General features: G+C 37.0%; 1 protein-coding gene across 2 annotated transcripts in view; it reads left to right on the plus strand.

Annotated features, from left to right (window-relative positions):
* The first annotated feature begins 6,616 nt into the window (after positions 1-6,616).
* LOC136812759 (uncharacterized) overlaps positions 6,617-25,621 on the plus strand; it is a 232,255-nt gene continuing 213,250 nt past the window's right edge. Inside the window, exons 1-3 of one of the 2 annotated variants that reach the window (XM_067069283.1) lie at positions 6,617-6,794; positions 10,318-10,418; positions 22,580-22,760. In XM_067069283.1, the coding sequence (XP_066925384.1) occupies positions 6,623-6,794; positions 10,318-10,418; positions 22,580-22,760 (454 nt within the window). In that variant the 5' untranslated portion in view covers positions 6,617-6,622. Of the gene's footprint in view, positions 6,795-10,317; positions 10,419-22,579; positions 22,761-25,621 lie in introns of those variants that run through there. The other variant, XM_067069284.1, reaches the window with a different exon arrangement.

Consider the following 25,621-nt stretch of genomic DNA (forward strand, 5'->3'; position numbering starts at 1 on the left):
GAGGGGGGGGGTACTCCCAAAAACGGGGGGAGGGGGTCCTTGAGGAGAAGTACGTACGCTCGTAATTTTTCCTAAACTGTCTTTTTTGTGCGAAAAACGCAATATTTTCACATCAAAAAATGGTTTTTGCGATTGTTATTTTTCATTTCTCCTTTGGTATTTTTATTCATCTTATAGATTCTTTTAATTTCTTGAGACTTTGTTATAAATACGATTGTATACCTACATATTCTACTGTTACAAGTGTTACAAGTTTCGACTTTGGTTAGGGGGTGTACTAAAAAGCGTACGTACGCTGAAGGGGGGGGGTACACATAAAGCGTACAAGGGGAGGGGGAGTAAAAAATTTGCCATTTTCGAGCGTACATTACGAACGTACTTTTTGAATGGTCCCCCGCCTATTTTTGGAGTTCATAGGTAATGGGAACTGCAGACGTGCAGGCGCTCATTAACGTCCCCCATGTTGAATGGAAAAAAGGTGACACCGCCCAACAGGGCGGGTGCAAAATTTACGCCCAAAACGTTTGTTCCGAAAATTTTTTTTTGAAAAGAGATTTTTGAACCCCCTCAGAAAAATCCCAGATCCGCCTCTGCTTTCACTCTCTGTCTATTGTAAGATGTTCACAAGGTAGCTTCCATTATCAACATTATTATGCAAGTTAGTTTTTTTCATAATTTTACGGTCGTAATTATTCGTAGTTCCATTGCTTGCTTATTTCTTTTTTGTTGCATGAATTTACCGTGGTAAACAAAAGCGGGAAAAGATTATGCCATTGTTTTAGAATTATGTTATATAATTTAAGTTTTATGATAATTATTCGGAATAATCAGCATACTTATTCATGGATCGTGAATCGTAAATCGTTAGATCGTGCATCTTAAATTACACCAACCCGATTATTTCCCATTATGAAATTTTGAATTTTTCTTTCCTTTCACATTCAGGTGCCAGGATTACAAATTCAACAAAGTTTGACGACCTCTAAAGCTGACAATACAATGTAACTTGCTGGCAATGATGCAATGATAATGTTGCACATAATGAGAATATGAATAAAGATTAACATTCTTGCAATAATTGAACCAAGGAACTCTATTGTTCCAAGATGTGATTTAATGATCAATGATACAAATGTCATGGAGTTTAGTTTATCAAGACACAAATTTCACAAAACAGTTTGCTGGAAAGTGTTGTAAATATTTAGCAATACTGTAACTAAATGTGACAATTTCAAGGTTGACAATTTGGTATATTATCACATGAATACTAATGTAACAGATGTTGTGCACTGGAAATCTAAATCTGTAAAGAAGGAGATCCATTTTTAAGTAACTTTTTATTTGTGAATGGTATAATATGGTGCTTTAAAATATTGATGACAAGGAAGTTTTTCATATGAAACTAATGTATACAACATATTTCGATATCTCCCAAATTCATATTGCCATATTTCCATATTAGTCCCTTAGTAGACAGTCTCAAGATATTTTGGCACTTTCTTACTCAGATGAGTCTTAGAATAATATCAACTTGTAAATCTAAGATTTTATTTCCTTAATGAAGGTAAAAACCAATATTAGTTGAATAAAATACATTTATTTTTGTGTTAAAATGCGGTTATCATTTGCATGCAATTTTTTAACAAGTTTTTAGACTTATATCATCTGTGAACATGTCTATGAAATAACGACAATTTTTAGCAGGAATATGGTTGTATTTTGTTTTGCATCGGATATTGCTTAATATAAAGGCTTTAATAAATCTAAGTTACTAAGTTGGGGCTTTAAGATAATCTGTGGGGTTCGACTGCGACTACAATCTATGCTCTGAGCTATTGGAGGAAATATTTAACCACATCTTTGTGGCTCTTGTTATTATTATACAAAGAAAAGAACGACTTTGTTTAAATTACTGAAAATTAATGGTTTTTATGAGAGAACACTTTTCATGCTAATTCCGACTAAAATTTTTATGTAAACCTGATAAAAAGGTTTAGTTTTTGCATGGTACCCTCAAAATCCTAGATCCGCCCCTGATTCCTCAGCTTCTTCTTTGCTAAATCTGTTTATTTTTCTTATAGTGCTCAGATCCATAAGCCGCCTGACTGAACACGAAAGTGAAATCTACCATTTTGAAAAATTTATCCCTACACGCCAATCACTGACCTTTAATATAAAGGTCAGTGAATGTGGCTAATTAGCAGATTCCGTAGATTTGTAATTTGTGGAATCATCAGTTCGGAACTAAAAGTTTTTCTGCCGTAACCTCCGTTTACGTAAGTTATAAAAGTTGAATTTTTTGAAGGTGTATCTTTTAGTTGGCAATATGCATGCCAAATTTGGTTGAAAAATATTGATTGGTTTGGAAAGATATTAGAAAATTCCGTGATTAGTAATTTGCGGAGTGAGATTCCGCAAATTAAAAGGCAATAAGCCTTTTCTTGAATATACTACAATTGCGGTATATAAAAAATATAAAAGTGACGTTTATACCGCAATTACAGTAAAAGATTATACCTCGATTGGGGGATTTCCCTGACTGCTTATTGTACGTTCCCCGTGTACCTTATTGCAAGTTCCCTTGTGTACCTTATTGTACGTTCCCCTTGTACCTTATTGTACGTTCCCCGAGTACCTTATTGCAAGTTCCTCGTGTACCTTATTCTACGTTCCCCTTGTACCTTATTCTACGTTTCCCGTGTACATTTGTACGTTCGCCATGGTCCTTCTTGTTCTCCATGGTCCTTCTTGTATGCTCTCGTGACTCTTTTTGTATGTTCCCTGTGGTCCTTTTTGTACTCTCCTGTAAACTTCTTTAATGGCTCAGTATTATAGATGCATGGCAAACATAGCCCTAAGCATCAGCGCAGAGTCTCACACCTTAAAGAGTCTTTTTTTCTCGGGAGATTTCAGCGAATGACCACACATTTGGCATGATTCCTTTAAAAGAGATTGTTTCCCATTATAAAATTTTGAATTTTTCTTTCCTTTCACATTCAGGTGCCAGGATTACGAAATTCAACAAAGTTGGACAACCTCTAAAGCTGACAATAATACAATGTAACTTGCTGAAAATGATGTAATGATAATGTTGCACATAATGAAAATACAAACAAAGACAAACATTCTTGCAACAATTGGACTAAGGAACTCTATTGTTCCAAGGTGTGATTTAATATCAATGATACAAATGTCATGGAGTTTGCATGCAATTTCTTAACAAGTTTTTAGACTTGTATTATCATCTGTGAACATGTCTAATATTTAAATTGTTATTCATTAAGAATAAAATCGATTTTCAGTAAAATATTGTGTTTCATTTAAATTTTTAGATTTAAAAGTTGGAATGTGGAAATATTTTGATGAAAGGAGATATCTAAACCATATTTTGAAGACCCTTCATATGATGAGAATTGCAAAAAAACATTTTTTTATGATATTTAAATTTTTCTTCAACTCCATCTTTTTTATTTTAGTGCCTTTTTCTGATTTCATCCAATTTTAAATTTTAAATTTCCGTTGCCTGGGACGAATTCAGACAATAAAATTTGGCACATGGAAAGGTATAGTATATCTTTAAGTAAACTTTGATTTAAATTTTTTCGCTTACCTCAGTAAAAATAAGCAAAAATCTAATTTTTTGCAAAAATCTAAAATATGGTCATTCAATATCTGTTGATTGGAACCACTTACTTAAAATTTGCCACACTGGAAGATATCCAGGTAAGTACAGAAAATTTAAAAATCAGAATTTTGAATTCTTTTTGCTGACGTCAGCAGGAATAAGCAAAAATCGACATGACATGCAAAATGCTGACATCATCAATTTTTTTTAAATTTCTTTATTCAAACTCTTGTTCACCACAATATCTTTCAGTGTGCAAAATTTTAGTTTTGCAATCAAAGTATTTCAAGAGTTATTGCAAAAAAATGGATTTATGACGTCATCTGCCACTTATGACGTCATCGAATCTAAAATCTTCAATGACTAAAACCACTTTAGGCAATGAATTTGCCACACTGAAGGATATTCAGGGAAAGAAAATTAACAAATCTAAAATTTTGATTTTTTCCGCTGACATCAGCAGAATTTCAGGATTCCTTAAAAACAACTCTTTTGGCAATTGATTTTTGAAGAGAAAAATAAAATAAGGCGTTTTTTAGCCATTTGAAAAAGTTAAAATCAAAATTTTTCTCTTGTCGGTGCAAACCATGCTTGTGCCTCCCCTCCTCGGTCAATGTAAGCATTTGCTTTGAGGCGAAAATAACCGGTTTCCGGTAACCGGCCGGGTGAAAAATGATTTTTTTCTGACCCGGCCGCAGCTTCATAGATTCATCTATATGTATATGGTTTATCTTAAAGAATATCAAGTTGACCGTTCCGTCATAAACGTCGTTTGGTTGGATATTTCCATATGTAATGTAAATCAAGTTTTGTTCGTTAGTAGTTGATACATTATAGTATTCAGGGCTTACTTCATACTGTTTGTACTTAAAAGTTATCTTTAAAGTTCTCTTTCAATGATTTTAAGTTATCAAAAATATCAAAAAAAATTGTTTTCCAGCCGGCCGCATGAGAGCTTTCTTCCTTCACCCGCATTCCGGAAACACTACATTTTTTAAATTTTTGCCTTACTTCTAATTCTTTATTTCTACAGTTGGAAGACTAGGGAGCTGGAGTTAAAGTTTATTTTTGTGCTATTGTTCTCGAGAGGGAAATTGGAATTTAACTGTGGAAATAATTCCCCGACCACCAAAAGCAAATAAATTTTATTGCCGTCCTCTATTTTTCTTTCGCTTATCCCTCTGAAAAAAAAACCCTGTAGAGAGCCATGTCAAGTATCAAAAATCCTTGAAAAGTGCCAAAATCTTTGCCAAAAAAACTTGAAAAACCGCTTAAAAATGACCAAAAAAACCTTGAAAACCTTGATTTAATTATCGTTCGAATAGTTTTTTAAAGAAGTTAGATTAAATTTCGCTTCATCCAAAACGAGTTTTTTCATCCAATATTTCATCCAACATTGGAAAATCATTTTGGATGAAATGTTGGACTGGTTTGCCCTGGCCTTTGCTCGTACTTATTTTTTCTGATTGTTGACAAAGAATCTGATGGTGAATAAAGAATGTTCAAAAAAGCGTATGGTTGCAAAGACGATGAGTACTTTCTTCATAAAATTGGCTGACTTTAAACTATCTATATTCTTAACTTTATTGAAAATAATAATGAATCGCTGACGTTGCATCGCATCTGGCGAGGGCATAAGAAAATAGTAAGTATTGAGTGATTTCTGTAATATCGTTGATTTTGTAATTCTTTTTGATGGCCTTTCTTTTTGGTCATGTCGGTATAGAAAATTGGGCTTGAGAGATGGATTCTCTGCGACATGGAGAACAAGCAAACAAACAAAGAATATATCGTCAGAGAAAACATCCGATACCTCTTTGACAATAAAAAATCTGCATCACTTAGACATTCAATAACTTCAAAATTGTGCTCGGTCAGAAACTTTGCGAGACATTTAACAAAAGCTTCTTTGTTGTGATAGTTGCCAAGAAAATTCCTCCAATTGGCTGGACATGGGTTTTCTTGACAAATTTGACAAAAAAACCTTTCCACAGTAAATAATTTAAGTTTTGCACATTTAAATCGTATGTGGAAGAAAATTCCCAAGTAATGGAGTAATGGAGTCACATCTTGGGGCAAGTGGGTCATAGCTTAGGACAGCTTTTTGGGGTCACATTTTGGGGCAAGTTGGGTCACATCTTGAGGCGGTCACATCTTAGGGCAGGTTTCACATCTTAGGGCAGGGGTCACACCGGGGTCACATCTTGGGGCTGTACAGATGCCATATCGTCGGGTTTAGGAGAGAAATTAGGTTTTTCTTCAAGTTCAATTTGATATTTTGGTGAAGATGTTGTTGAAAGAATTTTCTGTTCTCCAAAAAACGTCTTGATTAAGTGACGTTATTAAATAAAGAGTGATGTATAATCATGCTCAATAAATGAATACACTTGACAGTGGTTGCAATAACACGGCTACCAGCCATGACTCCTTGTTATCTCTGACCCCACATCGTCCCACTTGAGCGTTCCACTTGAGTGTTCCACTACATCCCACTATCTTATCACCTGAACGTCCCACTTCACTTGAGTGTCCTACTTGAGCCCTACTTACGGTAAACCTATCCTCACCGTCCCACATCCCACTTCCCACTTTATCCAACAGTATGCTACGAGTACTAAAGGTCTTGAAATTGGTGTTCTTCTCACCAAATAAAATCGGCAACACCCTCAAAACCTCGTTCCCTGCTTATTATTAGCTTTTTGATGCTTACTGATAGCGCTAGATTATTACCCTCGCATCAAGGCTGGCCTAAGTGTCAATCAGTCAAGTAGTCGAAGTAGTAACGTAAAATAAAGCCTGGGATACACACGGGGCGCCGAGGGGCGGGGGACGAGGTTGGGACACCCTATGAAGTCATTGCAGTGTTTCCAGCGCACAGACACGGGCATTCGAAAATTCGAAAGTATTTTAAAGCAATGTAATGTCTTCAATTATTTGTTTTGAAATAGGCGTGAATAGAAAATCATAAACGTTTGAAATCAGACGATTGAAAAGAAAATGACGGTGAATTTTCGATTTGATTTTTTGTTATTTTGTATATTGATTTTTTTTCCATGGGTTGTGCAAGGAAAAGATTTAAACGTTGGTAGAAGATGGCGAGAAGAATTTATGGAAAATACTGATATCAACACTATGTCCGATAATTTTAAGTACGGCTATGATAAATATCGTAAGTATGTCTATAATACTTTTATATCTAGAGACTCGAAAGTGACCTCTGAAAGAATGTAACTCGATATGAGTACACCCCTGTCTCACAGTAAATATAATAAAATTTTCTATTGAAAAACCAATTGGGGATGAAAATTCTATTGTTCCTATAGTAGAAAAATCCGGTGGGGATGTTTTTGGATTTTTTACATTGTATTTTAAATGGGGACGAAATTGGAATGAAATTGTAGGTATTCTTCCAGTGGGGCTGGTAGGCCATTGCCAGCCCCCTCAAAACGTCTCACTTTTTTTGAAAATGCCGGTGAACAAGTTTTGAACATTGATTTTAGTCGAGGCACATAATCTTCGAGTTATATGATCGAAAAATAATGAAGCATTTTTATTTCGAGTTATCTTTTCAACTCGTTTTTTTATTGACCATTTTCCTCTGGAATTATATGAGGCACATAATCTTCGAGTTATATGATCGAGTTATATGGCTTCGAGTTATGAAATCTTCGAGTTAAGGCCCGTAAGTATTTTTATTTCGAGTTATTTTTTTAACTCGTTTTTTTATTGACAATTCTCGTCTCGAGTTATATAACTCGGATTTTCATCGAGTTATTTTCCTCGTTTTAACTCGAGAGAAAAATAATGATTTTTTCCATCGAGTTAAAATGTTGCTTTTAACTCGAAATTAAAATAGCAATTTTTTTCATTGAGTTATGACGTATTTTAACTTGAAAGAAAAATGGCAAATTTTTCCATCGAGTTAATGATGGCAGGCTCTTTTGTCGTCGATTTCCACGGATTCTGGATTGGCTATAGCTTTCTTATCAGGGGAGGGTCAGTGTACCAGAAGGTGGCATGTATCCTGGGGTGGGTGGGTGTTTGAGAAAAGAATTTGACATGTACTACCTGTGTACTATAATTGGGGTGTTGGGTCCAAAATCTATTTTGATTTTTACTACCTGTGTACCAAAATAGGGGTGTTGGGTCCAAAATCGATGTTAAAACAGTGTGGAAACAAAAAGGTTCATAAGTTATCTGCTAAAATAGAAATGTAAAGTTGTTCTATTATAAATTGATCAAGCCAAGTTTGTCCAAGATCATTCTTCCAAACTTCTTGGAATGAATTGAAATCCTACCAGATCCGACTGAAATGAAGGTTTATCGAGTCAACATTTGAATTCAAACATTAGCACATTTAGAGGTGCCAACTCTCACGCATTGGGTGTGAGACTCTTGCATTTCCACATGGTCTCACGTAATTTTTGAAAAGTTTGATTTCTCACGCATTTTGGATTTTTGAGAAAATTTTTCCTGTTTTTCCGATTTTTGGAAAAAAGTTTTCCCAATTTCCCGATTTCCTGATTTTCCGAAAAAAAGTTTTTCCGATTTCTCGATTTTTGGAAAAAATGTTTACCCGATTTTCCGATTTTCGGAAAAAAGTTTCTCTATTTTCCGGATTTTTCCAGGTAGTACCCGGTAGTAAATGGGGGGTATGGGGGTGGTTTTGGGATTTTTCCATGTAGTATGGTGTACTTCAGGGGTGGGTGGGTGTCAAGTTTTGAAAAATACCCTGTAGTACACATACATGCCGATTTCTAGTACACTGACCCCCCCTGTTCTTATAGTAGTAGAGTCAATAAGGCCCGAATTGTCAAATCCTGAACACAGTCTACTGAACTTTGCACAAATGTCAACCACCATTGGTAGATTCGAGGTGCCAAAAATTTCACACCCCATGTGGTGTCATAGCAACGATTTTTGCTGTTTCGAAGCTTGAATTTCAAGGTCACCTTAGAATACTTGTCTTTTAGTTTTTAGAATTTTCTGGACTAAAAACTGCTTAATTCGCTCCGCGAGTTATGAAAATCTACCGCCATATTTACTGTTTTTTTTACTGCATGAAAAAATGGGATTTCTGTATTCTGTATGTCGAGGAAAAAATCATATTTTCTGACATTTTTCTTGAATAAATATCATATTTTCCTGTTTTTAGAAAAGACGATCTTTACTTATGTGTAAATTTGAGTAACTTTGATATTTTCGTCAATTTTTGTTGCGGAAAGTTCACATTCAGATCTTTGCCCAAAAATAAGCTTCATATTTTCAAACAGGGGGGGGGGGGCAAGCAGTTAGTACACGACACCCATGACACTTAGTACCGTGGTGGGTCCATTTTTCAAATTTGCGAAATGCAGTTAGTACATCTGTGTACTATCTGCCAAAAGGGGTGGTGTATATTTTTCAAATTTGCAAATACAGTTAGTACACCTTTGTACTAACTGCCAAAAGGGGTGGTGTATACAGCATTTTGGAAGTAAAAAGGTGTAGTAACTGTTTTCAAAACTGAGAATTTTAAACTAGTTTTTCTCAGATTTTTACTGTTATCAGTTTATGACAGGTTTATGATTCTATCTTTTTTATGGATCTTCTTTCTAGGACAGTCAGGAATACCTTTTAACAGCTTGACACATGACATCACACTTCCAGGAACTCTTAGAACTCTTAGAAATAATTCAAAATTAAAACATTCGAATTCAGTTAACAAAGGTCAAAAAGAACATTCGAATTTGAAAATTTCGAACTTTCGAACGTTTTTGGACCTATCCCGGTGGGGTAGAGGTCCTATAAATTAACCTGTGTTCGTTCGTTCGTCTGTTACCAACTTTTCTCAGGATTGAATCATAGGAATCTTTTGATTTTTGGTACAGAGGTGCAAGATGGTGTTGGCCAAAATGTGACGGAGCCCGATTTTCGAAAAAAACGGCTAAAAAACGGGTTTTTTGGACTTTGTGAAAAAATTGGATCATTAATTTTTTCTGATTTTTTGTATGAAAGTCGGGTACCATCATAGTTAAAAGATGGCTCAAGCAGATTTTTGCAAAAAAATTTTGTTGGCTCAAAAAACGCATGTTTATCTATAAGAATCACTATTAATAAGCATACATCAATGTTCTTAGTCAAATTACTCAACATTTTTTATGAGATAGATGTTTTTTTTGCTCATGAGGGCTTACTTTTGAAGAATATGTGTATTTAGACATGAATTGTTACCCAAACTCTTCAAATTCAATAAAAATAATATTGGCCCTGGTAAAAATGAGTTTTTAGAGCTTATTTTGAAAATTTTCATGCATTTTTGTCCGAGATTGCATATTTTTAGGGAGTTTTCGGCTGAAATTTGCCCTAAATTTTTTTTTTCTCGAAAATCAGCCTCGGTCACATTTGATTTACTGTATTGCCATTTTGCATCATTGTGTCAAAATCAGACCTAGAAAAAACTATAATGAGTCAATCCCGAGAAAGCTGGTACAACAGACGAACGAACAAACGGACATGGGTTTAACTAGGACTACCGATGTAGGTCCAAAAAAATTGAAACTGATGGTTTCGATGTTATGATATTTATTGTTTTCGCATATCTTAAGGGAACTAATTAGTCCCGTGAAAATTAGTTCCCGTGAAAATTAGTTCCCTTAAGGTAATACAGTAGGCCAAATTTCGACTCGAAATAGTTTTATTTTTTATTTTAGATTGTCGTGCCCCTCTTGGCTGGCTAGGATATTTTTGTAAGCCGAACACATATATAAGTGATTTTCAAAGAAAAAAATGGCCGAAAACCAAATATACATTTGTAAGTATAATTTTTAAAGAATTTTAAGTTAGACTAGCAAACGTTTGCCTTTCCTTGGATATGGGAACGCGAGAATAGCGCTTATGAAGAATTCTTATACATGGTTACTAATTTAATGGTATAAAATTTTGCGGGGATTAAATCTCGCAGATTTTAGCGGACCTGGGTGTTATTATTATTATAATGTAACAAAGTTCTAGGTGCACGAGGGCCTCTGGAACTGATCGTGATTATACGTATTTTACAATTGTCTTGTGTTGAATCTTTTCGGGTGTTTACTCCATGCAGTGTTGAGTCTTTCTTTGAAGACTTTGACTGTCTTTGCCTCAGCGACATCTTTTGGCAATTTATTCCAGGTTGGTATAGTTCGATAAAAGAAGGAATTCGTTTGTACACCACGGAATCCATCGCTTCCAAAGTTTGGAATCATCTCAAAGTTGTGCCTTCTGTTTGGTCGCGTTCGACGGGCTATCTTGTTTGGGATGGTATCTTTTTCGTAATAGTTGATGGGCTTGTAAAGTTGGACCATGTCACAAAAGTGTCTTCTAAACTCGAGCGTAGGAAATTCACGCAATCGTTCTTCATAAGACATATTACTACAATTTTGAACAACTTTTGTTGCCCGTCTTTGTACTCCTTCAACCAGATTTACGTGTTTACGTAGAAACGGAGACCATACTGACTGAGCGTACTCCAGATGTGGGCGAACAAACGTACAATGCAATGTTTTGAATGTACTTGTACCCGGGTTTACAAATCATCGATTGATTATGCCAAGTATCGCGTTTGCTTTGCAATGTGTTCTTCAAATGTAAGTTCTGAGTCAATGAGGATTCCAAGACCTTTTTCTTCAAAGACGTGTTCCAATCAGCGTCCATCTAGGGAATATGGATGAGCATGTTTGATGTTTCCAAACTTTCCTAGCATTAGAACGTGACACTTTTTCAGGATGGAATAGTAATAGCCGAGTCTTTCGACCATTGTACAAGTGTGTCTATATATCATTCTAAAGGGAAACAGAGTCTTCGATGCAGTTGACTTCTTTGAAGATTTTGGTATCATCAGCAAACAGTAGGATCAATGAGATGACCTTTTCAGGAAGATCATTGATGTATAGCACGAACAGTATTGGTCCCAGTACACCACCCTGTGGAATACCACTCACTACAGGGTCTGTAGTCGAGAAGGACTGGTTCACTTTTACTGATTGAGTTCGACCTGTTAGAAATGACGTTGTCCATTTTAAGATTGAACCGTTGATGCCATATGCTGATAGTTGCTTGCATAGTCGAGGGTGGGGTACAGTGTCGAAAGCCTTAGCAAAATCGAAGTAGATACTATCAACAACGTTTCCTTTCGAGATGCTGAGCATCATAACATTTATCCAGATAGTACAAAAGCTGTGTCACGGTTGAACGGTTGTTAATCAAGCCATATTGCTTGTTCGATAAAAGATTATGATCAGAAAGGTGCTTCATGATGTGTTTCCTCAGTATTGATTCCATTAATTTGCACACTACGTCGATGTCAAACTAACAGGTCGATAATTGACTGCCAAATTCTGAGGTCCCTTGTTTTTGTAGATAGGTGTGACATGTGCCACCTTCCCATCTTGTGGTAATGAGCCAAAATAGTCAGATAATTCCGTTAGTATCCTAGGGTGTATTTCGTTTGGACCGAATGACTTATTATGGTCGAGCTCTTTCAATTGATTCTGTACCATCTCCTCAGAGATATGAATATTTCCGATGGATGAATCAGTTCTCTTTTCAAATTCAGGAAGCTCACCTACTGCTGCTTTTGTGAATACACTGCAGAACTGTCGTTGAAGTATAGCTTTTTCGTGATCTTCATGCTTTAACGAGGTTTTGACATTTGGTGATTCAAGTAGTGATGAAACTGTATTAGAAGATTTCTCTAGACATAGAGCTTGGTTAGCTTCACCTATTAGAATGAGATCGACTAAAGATGGGTCGTCAGTCCCACGGCATCTGGTTGGTTCGTCTACACTTTGGTGGAGAAAGGAGTCGTGAAGGGCATCAAGAAATTTTTCTTCTTTACTTTCCTCAAGATGTGGCGTCGTCCAATTTTTCCAATTGATTTTTGGGAAGTTAAAGTCCCTGACAAAGCATTTATGGGAGTATTTGTTGTTTGATGCGATATCTTTGATTAGATGATTCAACTTGTTGTTATTTTCAGCTGACGTGTCATTGTTCGTAGGGGAGTGGTAGATACAGGAGAAGACCAGGAGATCGTTTCCGGATAGACGAATTTCGATTGTGGATACTCCATTGAAATTGACTTGGTTCATTGATTGGTTGACATCGGTGACCAAATGTTTGATCGATGAATGAGCAAGAATAATTACCCCGCGACTGATGCCAGTGGTCATGTTCGTATGACTGACACATTTATAATGTTTAAGCTCGTTTTCTTGTAGCTCTCGCAGTCCACCGTGCTTTGGTTTCACCTCACATATCGCAATGATGTGGGGATGATGTTTCTCTACATCAAACACAAGTTTTCGCTTCTTCTCGGGTGTTAGCGTGTCGGCCTGTGTCGGCGTTGCAATAAAAGATCCTGATTTCGTTGATCTTTATTTTAACATCATCTACTTGATTTACGTTATGGTTTTCTTGAATTATTGTTCTCCGATTGTTTTCTCGGCGAATACTACATTCTTCGTGTCTGTCTTCTTTGTTTGGGATCTGATTTTGACGTTGATGATGTCGAATCTGTTTTTTGAGTCCCCTCGAACTCTCCATTTATAGATATCAGAGTTATCATTCTCATTTCTAGTTTTAGCTTTGAACGATAGTTCCCTTGCGTTCTTTCTTTCATCTGGTGTTAGATCTTCAGTTATACTCGTTGTCTTGTATTTTTGGTTGCCCTTGAGAGAAGGAAGGTTTCCGAGAAGTGAAAATTTTTCTTTTTTTCCTGAGATGGTTTTCCAAGGCGACTGACACGTTTGATAGTAGCGCGTGTGTGAGTGTCTTTAACAAGACCTTCGGCCCATGAACTGTCATCTTCTTGTTCTTGTTCTGCTAAGCCATGGATGACGACGTTGTGAGATCTTTTGATTTTGTCATTTTCTTCTGCTTCTTCTACACGCCATGCATCATAAAAGCTTCTCTGATAGTTGTTTGCTTGGCAGATACCTCAGAGGTCTTTGTAGCGTCAGCGTAAGACTTTTCCGACAATGTCTTCATTTCTGTTTTGATTAGTTCTTGCATGCTGTGCTTGAATTTCTCCATGTTGGTTTCAATCTTTCGTATTCCAAAGTGTGGAGTGCTGGATTGTTGTCCAGTTTCTTTTTGAGGTCAGCGAGTTCTTTTTTCTCTGGCATTGGCCGCAATTTTGTCTGCTTTGAACTTCTTTAGAAGCTTTGCTCCTTTCTCAGCTTTGACCTTGATAATGTTTTCATAATTTGCCACGTCCCTCTGCAGAGATTTCACCTTTTGGTTTGGGGAAGTATATGCACCAATATTCTTGGTCATAGTCACGCAGTTCACGAAAATGAACTTTATTCCTTTCGTCTTTCCAACAATCAGCTGGATGTAGTATGGAGGAAGTTCAGAACACGAATAGTGATCACTTCTCTCGCACTCGGTGCATTTGAGTCGATCTTTTTTCCTATCGGTGATACATCGTGATGGTGTACAAGTCTCCAGATCTTGTGAGCTTGCACTCAATTCTTCCAATGATGATGGTGATTGCAATGGTGAAGGTGTGACTGTTCGACTGCTCCGAAGAATTCTCTTCATTATGATGGATATGAATGAGATTTCCGTTTAAAATAGTCAAAAATGTTGTTTTTTGAGAACTTTTTATGTTATTCGCGAAGTTAAGTCCCGATGCAAATTTGGAAAGACCTTATCCGCGAAATATTTTGAAGCAAAACTCAAAACAACCAACATACATGATTACAGCATCGCAGTTTTTGTTTGGCGTCAGTTTAGTCAACACTGTAACGTGCTAAAGCACTATGGGCTCAACTTCAGTATAGGTTTGAAAGCGGAAGGCCCAATTGTAAACATTTTTTTGTAAAAAGGGACACTCAAGAATAGAGAAGGCTCAATTGTTAAACCCGGGTGATGGGTACCCAGGATATGGAAATGCCTTTGATTGTAAAGTTAGAATGAGTCATAGGATAATGGATGGGAGCCCGGGATAAGGGAATGCTCGGTTGTGAACTTAGAGAATTTGTAAACCCAGGGAGATAGGGTAGATAAAGCCTAGTTGTAGAACCAAAGTGACAGTTAAGTACTTGGCATTACCGACTGAGTACGGTGGTATACACGGATTAGGAAAAGCACGGAAAATGGGTATTCGGGATTAGAGAAGGCAAAATTGTAAACTTAATATTATTGTAAACTTGTCTAATTTTGAACTTTTCAGAAAAAAATGATTTCGTTTTCAACAAAAATAACAATTCACGTCAACAATAAATTTAACGAAAATCTATTTCTGGCTCTTAAAAAATATTTGACGTCGATTGAGTTTTGACTTTTATGACGTTGAATAAGCGCAAAATCCTGGTAAAACGTCCGATAGGAAAAGATGGTGGACGGTCCTTAAATTCAGCGCAACGGTAATATTGAAGAAACCTGACCAAAAAAAAGATAAACAGATACAAGAAGCAGACCAAATTTTCAACAAAAGGTGATTACCTTCTGTAAAGATTCTTTCGGAGCCAGTTAACGTGTCAAAATGCCAAACGAAGCTGGTCCGACCGAAAATGCTGAAAACCGAATCAATTGAACAAACGTAAACAATCTGGTGGCGTTCGAAAGGTGTGGACAGCAAAGATTTCGTACACAACGTGGTGTCCTAAAACATCTTCCCTATTGCAATGGACCCGTTCAACCACTTCCAGTTCCACCCCTACCCCGACCACCGGATCCACCTCAAGAACCTCAAAAATAAACTTATTTGGGTGGTCCTGTAGTTTTTGCTGACGTCAGCAATTACGTCATTTCTTGCATTTTTCAAAAAGCCTTCCGCAATAACTTCTTTAGGCTTCATTTTCAGATATGGGTTGTAATGTTTTTTTAAACGAGCATGAAAAATTCTTTCCAACGGTATGTAATATGATATACTTTGGAGAAAAAGAAATTCATTTTAGTCTGGGAACCTGTTCTGGTCTGTAAAATACAGAAACAGGTGCCAATTTTTTGGGTCTGAGATTTAAATCCATTTTTGACCCCTAAACTACAATTGTGCAAAGTCTCATGCTTGTACGCCTTCGTGTACAATGTTAATGACTTTTGGCACATTTAGACTGCACTATTGGATGCGGATGGGTAGAGACGAATTCTCGTATCCAGAGACTGCGGAGACACGACTAGTAGGGAATAGACCTCCAAAAATCAGTTGCGGCGCTCATCAGAAAGATATGCTCCATCGATATGAAGGATTCATCGTTAGCACCATTTTTTGCTTCACGTCTTGTACGTGTCTAATGTTAATGTTAATGTATATATTCTTTAAAGTCGAAAAATGTGTACAAATCTGTACTAGCTTTAAGCTAATAGAGTTCGACTGCCTATTTTACAAAATGAATCATTCATTATCATCATCTGTTAATGCCCAATCGCTGACGATTTCTTATGTAGAGCATTTTGGTTTATAATTTGAAGATATTTTTGTTCGGTTTTGTAATTTTTTAACGAAGCGTAGTTTTGTTCTTGGGCTTCCTCTTACGCACCAGTTGAATCCTTTATTGTTATTGTCTTTGATAAGTTTCTTCGCTTGTTCGTGCATCTCCTTGATCTTTTTCCGTTCGTTGATTGTGAAATCTTCCGTTACACTTACCTGAAAGAAACAAGTTTCTTTTAGCATGTGTAAATTCTTCATGATAAGATCTTTGTCATGTTGACTTTGCAGGGTGACTTTCAGAGGACGGCCATTCTTTGTTTTTCTGTCTCCTAATCTGTGGTGAGTAACATTGATTTCTGGAACATTGATGTCATCTAGGAGTTCTCGGAACCGAAATATGTCATATTTTTTCCCATTTTCTTCTTCTTCCCTATCTGGGCCTGAATATTCAAGAAACCCGTGAACGATCATATTCAGTTTTCTAGATTCTATGTCTCTCTTTTCACTTTCTTCTTCCGTTTTTTGTCTTCGGCAGATTTAAGTCTCTTTGTGCTTCTGGTAATCTCGGCGTATTTCTTTGATTGTCCGTCATTTTTCTCTGCTGGTGCTTTATTTCTTCCTTTATCATGCTTCTTGTCTTTTCCTCCATCTCTTGTAGTTTTCCTGCCAGAAAGGTTTTGAGGTCATTTTTGATGGAATCACGGGTTTTTGTGTTGGTTTGACCTCGCTGTTCAGTTTTTGTATGACGTCGTCTTTCTTTTTAAGTTCATTTGCATCATATGTTGAGTGTTTTTTCCCACTTTATTTCTTAGGTTTTTCGTTATTCGTACGCAGTTTGAACATAAGTAATGATCGTTGTAGGATGTCACGAATATTTGTAGTTGATACAGGGGTAGCTGTGTGCACTCATAATGAACTGATCTTTTACATTTTTTGCATGTTAAGCGATCCAGGTCATCGTCTTCAGTACATCTTGACGGCGTGCAAGCTTGAGGTGGTGAGGCTGCTTCGAAAGGGTGATCTTTATCCATTTTGATGTTATTTTCATGAATTTTGATGTTTTTATTGGTTTTCAGCCATTTTTTCGAAGAGCGTTGCAAAAGCGTCTGATATAGTTGACGTCAAATAAAAACTGATGCTCATTCAGCTCTAGGTGTTGGAGAAGTTCTCCGGCGAATCATGGGGAAAGTTGCATAGTGGGAACCCCCCCTAACTTTAGGGGGGGTTGGAGGTTTTCAGAAAAATTTAAGCAGGTGGGGGTTAGCCTGCTCACAAATCTTAGGTGGGGGTTACCCTATACAGGTGGGGGTGACTTTTTTCAGGTGGGGGTTGGAGAGTTTATTTACTAGTTTTCTTATTTTGACTCAAAAACTTTCTTTCAACCCTGCTCATCATAAACATATACATTGACAGTAAAAATCTATTTCTTCCCAAGTCTAATAATTATAACAAAAGATGTATGAAGTATAAAAAGCATAGAAATTATTTTCAAGTGATTAACCTTGCTTACCCTCAAAATTGTTAAAACAGTCAAAAACCTTTTTCAGGTGGGGGTTGGAAACTTTTCAGAATTTAGGTGGGGGTGGTCCAAGAAGGTGGGGGTTGGGTCGGTAGCATTTTTCAGGTGGGGGTTACCCTATGCAGGTGGGGGTGACTTTATTCAGGTGGGGGTTGGAGGGGTGCTGCCCACTATGAGTTGTGATGAATGCATTCTCTGAAGACGTTGTACGTGGTTCATCTGACGCACAAAATGTGTGGACGAAGCTCCGGGAGCGAGGGTGCAATCCACGCCATGGGACGGATTTATACTTACGCTGTCATCCTTATCGACGCATCCAACGCCTTCAACAACATCATAATCAAACGAGAAGCCCTGATCCACAATATCAAGTATGTCCGTCCCAAAATTGCAACATATGTTATGAACTGATACTCCAGCCCAGCTAGACTTTTCGTCGTTGGAGGTCTAAAAACAAATCCCAAGAAGGAACCATTCAAGAAGATCCATTTGGTATGGCTATCTACACTCTGGGTGTACACCGATGCTTTACGTCCTCCTCGTCGGTATAGGCAACAATCACAACCGAATGATCGCCTTTGCCGATAATATCACAGTAGCTGAATCCTTGGATGCACTGAAGAAATGGTGTGGTCATCTCTTATAACCCTATTTTTATCAGGGGGGTTTTCCACTAGACTGGCACTTTTTTACTGATAGCTCACTGAAAAAAAATTATATTAATATTTATATAATCTTTTTGCAGCATGTTTACCAAATTTTACAATTCTTTTTTACTTTTAGAAATTCAAAACAGAATTGAAAAATCTCCATTCGTTCAACTTTAATTGCTAGTTTAATGAAAGGTACTTTTTCATAGGTCAGCGAAAATTGTGAACCTTTATGATGACGTCATCAACCCAAATTTTTTCTATGAGTTCTTTCTATGGTAGAGAACATTTCTGCCAAGTTGTTATATCCATGACTTTTCTAGATCAAAAGTTATGCAAGGCTGGTGGAACCTCCCCCCCTTGAGAATACAAACACCAAAAAGCCTGATAATAATAGGGTTAAGGGACCAAATCATGAATTAATACATTTGGTAGATAAAAAACTATTATCTAGTAAACAACATGGGCTCATGCCAAAGAGATCAACAGTAACACAATTACTTACATACCTTGATAAATGTGCGGATTCGATCTCACAAACAATAAAGTAGTTGACGTGATTTATTTTGACTTTGCGAAGGCCTTTGACACAGTGCCACACCGCAGACTGCTGAAAAAGCTGAATGCTTATCGCCGTGTCAATTCAAGACAGACTTAAGTCCATTTTTTCGAAAATTGACTTAAGACCATAACCCCCTATTTCAGCATGCACGCTTTCGAAAAACGGCCTTAAGTTCACAGAATTCTAATGGGAAAGAGTATATTTTGCAATTCAAAAAAAAGAAGAATTTAGAATGTTCCATAATATATCAACCATAAACAGCCTTAAGTCCTAAATTTCAGTGCCAATTTTATTTTCTATGAAGCATTGACATGAAATGTGTAGCCTTAAGTCAAACACATCTCAACCTTTAAAGTCAATTATCTCAAACTGGAAAAAATGGACTTAAGGCTGTCTTGAATTGACACGGCGTTATGGAGTAAGAGGATCGGAGCTAAACTGGATACAGTCCTTTCTCATTGACCGTTATCAATATGTAAAGGTAAACGGAACATTGTGATGCAAAGTGCATGCAAAGTTATGAGTGGAGTTCCACAAGGAAGTGTACTTGGTCCACTACTTTTTATTTTGTACATTTTCGCGAAATTTAATCCACGCAAAAACTTTTAAAGACCCTTGATTCGCGAAATTTAATCCACGCGAGATCTTTAAATTCTAGTCTCGCGAAAATTAGTATTTTTTTAGCATTGCACGACTAAACAAGCAAACATCACGATTGAAGAAGGATTCATAACTGCTGAAACTGATCAAATCCCGTACAAACACAACTGACCGAAGGAATACTGAAAGAAGCACCTGCTGAATCAACTGAAGATCAAATCTGTTATCTACCACACCGAGTTGTTATCAAACCGAACCGGGAGACAACCAAGATCCGAATCGCCTACAATGCATCACCCAAGATGAACAAGGATTCACTGTCGCTAAATGAATGCCTACACATTGGACCATCCCTGACACCACTACCCTTTAAGATCTACTCATCAGACAGAGACTCAGGCCAATAGCAACCCTTGGAGATGTCAAACATGCATTTCACTAAAATATTGTTGCCGAAAAAGATCAAGATGCTTTCAGAATACACTGGTATAAGGGCACCGAAACTTTCGAACCTACAACATTACAATCCACAAGATTACCAATGGGATGTGGACCAAGCCCATTATTAATGTCCAATGCAACACTAGCATATCATCTGGGACAAGTCAAGGAGACTAGCTCTCAAGAAAGAAGCAATCGAACATATCCAGGAGAAGCTATTTGTGGACAACTTAACAAGTGGAGGTCAAACATACCAAGAAGTAATGACACTTATGGAGACTGCAAAGGAAGTTCTGTCATCTCATCAGCTGGTTTCGCCTTGCACTAGATTCATTCAAACTTTTCTGAAGCTGAAGACAAACCTCATCCCGGGAAAATTTTTGTGACCAAAATAGTGACGCCATAGGCAAAACTGCAAGGTAAAATAAGCTGTAGAGAAATAGCTTATTTTCAAAAGTCAAAATTAACTATCTGATAGAGCATGAAATTCTGAGCAAAAAATTGTATTACAATAATTCTTGCTTTAAGACCAACTAACTGTCAGCTCTACTGTGATTTTGACATCAAATCTTGTCTTGATTGTACTGACGTCGGTATGTTTTTGAACTTCAAGCGGCTGGCAAAATGGAACATCAAATAGAAGTTTAACCTCTCTCGTAGTCCTTGGTGGGAAGGTTTCTTTGACAGGATGATTGGCATGTCAAAGAACATCAATGGAAAAGATGGCACCAAGAATACCTGCTTGCATTACAAGAAAGACATCACTGCACCAAAGCTGGACCGACAAACATCAAAGTTGGGGATGTAATGCAAATCAAAGGTGAGAAAAAGAACCGTGGAAAATGGCAAATTGGCATTTTTACCAAAGTGGTCAAGATCAATGATGTTGTCGTTGGCGCGAAATTGAAGCTTTGGAAATGGTACAGTTTTGGAACGACCAATCCAATTATTGTACCCTCTGGAACTATTTAGTGATCAAACAAAACCGAAAGTACAAAACCAAGAAATCGAAACGAAAAATGAAAGGCAAGATCTATGAGAAAGGCTAAATTGGAAACAACTAAACATATAACAGACACTCACTGTCAATGAACTTATGGAAGACGAATTTTAATTGATTTTAGTGACTTTGTACCTAAAAGGGGGAGTGGGTGGAAAATTCATCTTTTCTACAATATTCAAAAGCAGCCGACGAGGCGAACTTTTTTCCTGATGTGTTCTAAGAGCATATTTCAGCTAGAAATTTTGATCTGCACGGATCAAATCTTCGAAAATTAATCAGCTAAAAGTGTCTAGAAATGATGATTGCTGTGACGAGATAGGGGTATAATCAAGGTCATCTAACGTGTTTTTGTTGTCTAGGTGACCCTAAAAAGCTTCAGAACACATCTTTTAAGGAGAAAGGGGTATAATCCACCAAAGATTGATGTAATCTTGTTGCCTAGTAACCCTAGAAATTTTCAGAACACATCTTTCGTGGAGAAAAATAAATATCTTAAAAGTTTGTCTTGGCGAACTGTTTTTCCTAGGTTTTAGAACATATCAAACCATAAAGTAGTGATAAGTTTAGGGAGACAAATAGCGTGATAAAGGTTTTTTAGAAATCAGAACACATCATTTGTATGAAAAATTGAAAGGTCCTGACATTTGGCCTCCTAGAAGATAAGAACACACATATTTCTAAAAAAATCTCTTCGCCGGCTGCTTCTGAATATTTGAGAACAATGGAAAATTCAACTCTTTGAGGTCTTCGAGTGAATGAATAAACTTGATATTTTCGTCCAACTTAATTTCTTATTTTTTGGAACTCAATTAATATCAGATGATTTTATTTGTAACTTAATTATTTTATCTATAATTATATGAGTTTTCGTATTTTTCACCTAATTCGATGAAAAAAGTCTATCCCAGGTTTACTTTTGAACAATTTTAAATCATGCTAGCTTCATATTTCGTTTTTAAAGTGACTTCTTTATGTTTTCTTTTCCCTACCTTTTCCACAGCAGTGGACGAGCTCCAATCGAATTTAAAAAAGAAAAAGATAATTTGAACGCCAAAAACGCTTAAGATTGAAAACGTTCGATTGACAAAATGTCGAGTTTGTCAGCTTTAAAAACTCAAAAAGTTCAATAATTCGAATAACACGATTAAAATTTCTTGATGGGACCGGAAGATCTGTTCGATTTACATGATTTTTCGAATTACATGGGTTCGAATTACAGGAGTTTTCAAGGGAAATTCTCAGGGGAACACAGAATCTTCGAATTACATGAGTTCAACTGCAATATATTGCGTGAAGCTGTGAGTGTATCCTCACTCGCTGCGCTTGTTGTGTTGGCGATAATCGTCAATTTTTTATCCAAGACACCGATTATTTCGTGGTTTCGTTCTTTTTATTTCTCATTCAGTATGTTTGTTAAATTTCCTTTGCCTTTGAACTACTATATTACATATTCTTTCGCTTTTATTTAATAGGGTTTTTCTCTCCTGGAGGTATAATCTGTTTTTTTTTGCGGGAGGGTTAGAACGCTTTTAGTGATTGTATTCTAGGTTTGTGTCATTGCTTATAAATAAACAAATAATTACAGTAGTTTTCGACAAAAAAACCCGTTTACCATTTTTTTCTGCTTTGAGTCTATAACATATAGCCTACATTTGGGAAAAAATTTGGGAACAGTGACGAGGCAACTGATGAAATTTTCCCCGGTAGAAAGTTTTCCGAATCCTCTGAAGGAAGTCAACAAAAAAATTGACTGTTATTTTACGCTCTAATTTTCTTCTTTTATTTTAGGTCCCGTTTGATGAAGAAAGAGACACCATCGTAACAAAAAAATTTACAGATCTGTACAGATCCTATTGTTGGGTTTATAGCGAGGGAAGGCCTAATTGGAAAAAATACAATATAGGATTTGCGAACTACCAAACAATTACCAAGGATTACTATGGACTCTTTTTTCATTGGTACTTCCAACGTAAGTCAATACATTTTAATACCCCAATAAAGAAGCTTCTCAGAGTCAAATACTTTGTCAAATGAAAAAAAAACACCTTATCAATTTTCAATTATACAATACATGATCAAAATTAAAGCCTCAAAGTAGTCTCCAGTGAACACAAGTTCATAAATTTTGATATAAATCGACTTAGGCAGTTTTTTTCTTGTAGAAAGGATATTCAGGAGTATCGTGTAAAACTATTCTTATTCTTGGAGTACCATCGTGACTAGCTTTCGGGCGTAGTCATTCGAGGTTGACTGACTTTGAAAGACTTCTTTAGGCGTACAAACTTTTGCGACCAGAAATTTTCGCGATTTTTGCAAATTTGAGCTGTATCCGCGTAAGTAAATGTCTTTAATAATTATTTGAAGGCCATTCGCGAAAGTTTATGCTCGCAAAAAATTCCTGACAAAATAAAAAATCAGTAAAACTTAAAACTTTTTAATGAACTTTAACATATACGGCACTTTTTTAGCCTGTTAAAGCCTAATAAGTCAAAAGACAAAAGTTTCAAGCCGAATCAAGAAGTATTTGTCCCTCTAAGCCGTTTTTTCATGTGAAAATGAAAATTTTCACGTCTCTAATACTAATGAAAACACTATACTATTAAAAATAAGTAATATAGTCTTAGTCGAAAATACTAGTCGAAAATAATACCATCAATGAAAACAATCAAGGGGCAATTTTCTCAGAGTAAATGAACGTTCTCCATTCCAATTTATTCATAGCTAAATCATGCCAAACATTAGGATCTATTCCAGATTTGTTCATTCATTTATTCAAAGATCGACCGTAGGTGTACCTCGGAGCACCACAAGGACGTTTCGCACGAACCCAACATGATAAAATTTTCCTTGGAAGACGATTCCAGGGCATTCGTATAACATGACCAGCCCATTTAAGTTGCTGACGACAAATATAGGTATCGATAGACTCCGACAAGAGCCTTTCTAGCAACTCTCAAGTGCGTTTATGATCACAGAAGGACACGCGACATATATTTCGAATACATCGTCGATGAAACGATTCGAGCTTATTCAAAAGTTTCTCGGTCAAACACCAACATTCAACACCATATAACAAGATGGGCAATACGAACGTTTGAAACATTTGCTTTTATCGAACGTTATTGGAAAGATGAAAAAGAATTTCTGATCATGCCACCCATGCTAGCCTTTGTAATTTGCGATCAACATCAAGGTTATCTGAAGTCACAACTGATAACCTTCCCAAGTGAATTCCTGTCGATGGGATGAATCAGTTACCGAATTCTATATTTGATAGGTCGACTTGATCAAGGAGACTGTCTTTGGAAAACAAGGCGGTTGGAATCGAGGCTTCATCCCAACTTTTGGAATGGCCTGACGCAGTTTCCTTGTACGTCTTCTCTTGTATCAAATATAAGAGCTGTATCATCAGCGTACTCTGAATCATTGACTTCATACTCCTCCCCGTATGAACGATAGCTGCGACCAGTCATCTTAGCATCTTGGTTTGATCGAAAAATAAAAAGTGGCAGGTGGGTTGTAGCTCTCTATGCTATCATTACTGCCGCAAGGAGGAAAGTGAACAAAATTGGACCGAGAATGTCCCCTTGCTTTACCCCGATTGTACAGGTCATTGTATATGTATATCATCTACGGTAAATTTCACCTCGAACTTCTCATGAAGTGATTCAAGCAAGCTGATCAGTTTCGGTGGTACTCCAAATTTCTGTAAAATCAACCAAAGTAGTTCCCTTGGTACGCGATCGAATGCTTCAACTAGATCCAGGAAAAATACCCATGACTCTTTTGAATGCTCTCGTCGCTTTCGGAGGGCCATTTTGACTGTGAAATTGCGTCAATACAGCCACGCTCAGGTCTAAAACCACATTGATTGCTGCTCGTGATCAAGACTTTCTTCTATTGGTAGAAGACTTGAGTGTAGGGTGACAGCGATTATCTCGTAGGCGATTTCGAGTAGCATTATACCACGATAGTTCTTTGGCAACCCGAGGTCGCCTTTCTTTGGGAGAATTGTAAGTCTTCCAGTGTTCCAGTCATCTGGCACTTTTTCAGTTTGCCAGATTGAACGAATGAGATTGATGTTTATTTGTTAGGTTGATGAGTTGTTGATTAGGCATTTCCAGATCTGTGGCTGGATACCGGAGTCGCCAGGTGAAGTGTAGTTTAGTCACATTTAAAGACAGTCATATAAAATACCACTTCATGAGGAAGTTGACTGAGCTAAGACACCACGAGAAGTACGTAAAACTGAGCATCACCGACGACTTAACGATAATGGAGGGACAACAAATCAAAGAATGGTAAAAAAAGAGCAGACAAGATTAATAAAGCCAAGTTGAATGGTGATTTCAAATGGAGGGTTCGGAAAGTCCTTGTGACAACAAGCTGTTACTTAGTTGTCCCACAGGGGCTTTTGTTACTTCTCGCCTGAAAAATATTTACGATGTTGTTGTTTTTTCGATTCTAAGCGGACCGCCGTGGTAAAAATTTTTTTCGCACTCAATTAGTGTCATCACAAGCGATCTGAAGTACACAATAAATGGAACGTTCGAGAGCGCTTGAGAACGTTCCATAGCGTTCTTGGAACGTTCCAGAACGTTCAGGAACGTTTCAGAACGCTTAGGAACGTTTCAGACAGGGGGATACCAAGAGAGTGTACTGGACAATATGGTACTAACTTGATTTTTGGATTTTTTTTGAACCTATATCGGAGGTCCTATAAATTAACCGATGTCCGTTCGTTCGATCGTTCGTTCGTTCGTTCGTTCGTTCGTTCGTTCGTTCGTTCGTTCGTTCGTTCGTTCGTTCGTTCGTTCGTTCGTTCGTTCG

This window comes from Clytia hemisphaerica, unplaced genomic scaffold (assembly GCF_902728285.1).
Source record: "Clytia hemisphaerica strain Z4C2 unplaced genomic scaffold, Clytia hemisphaerica genome assembly, whole genome shotgun sequence".
In the NCBI taxonomy this organism is placed as follows: Eukaryota; Metazoa; Cnidaria; class Hydrozoa; order Leptothecata; family Clytiidae; genus Clytia; species Clytia hemisphaerica.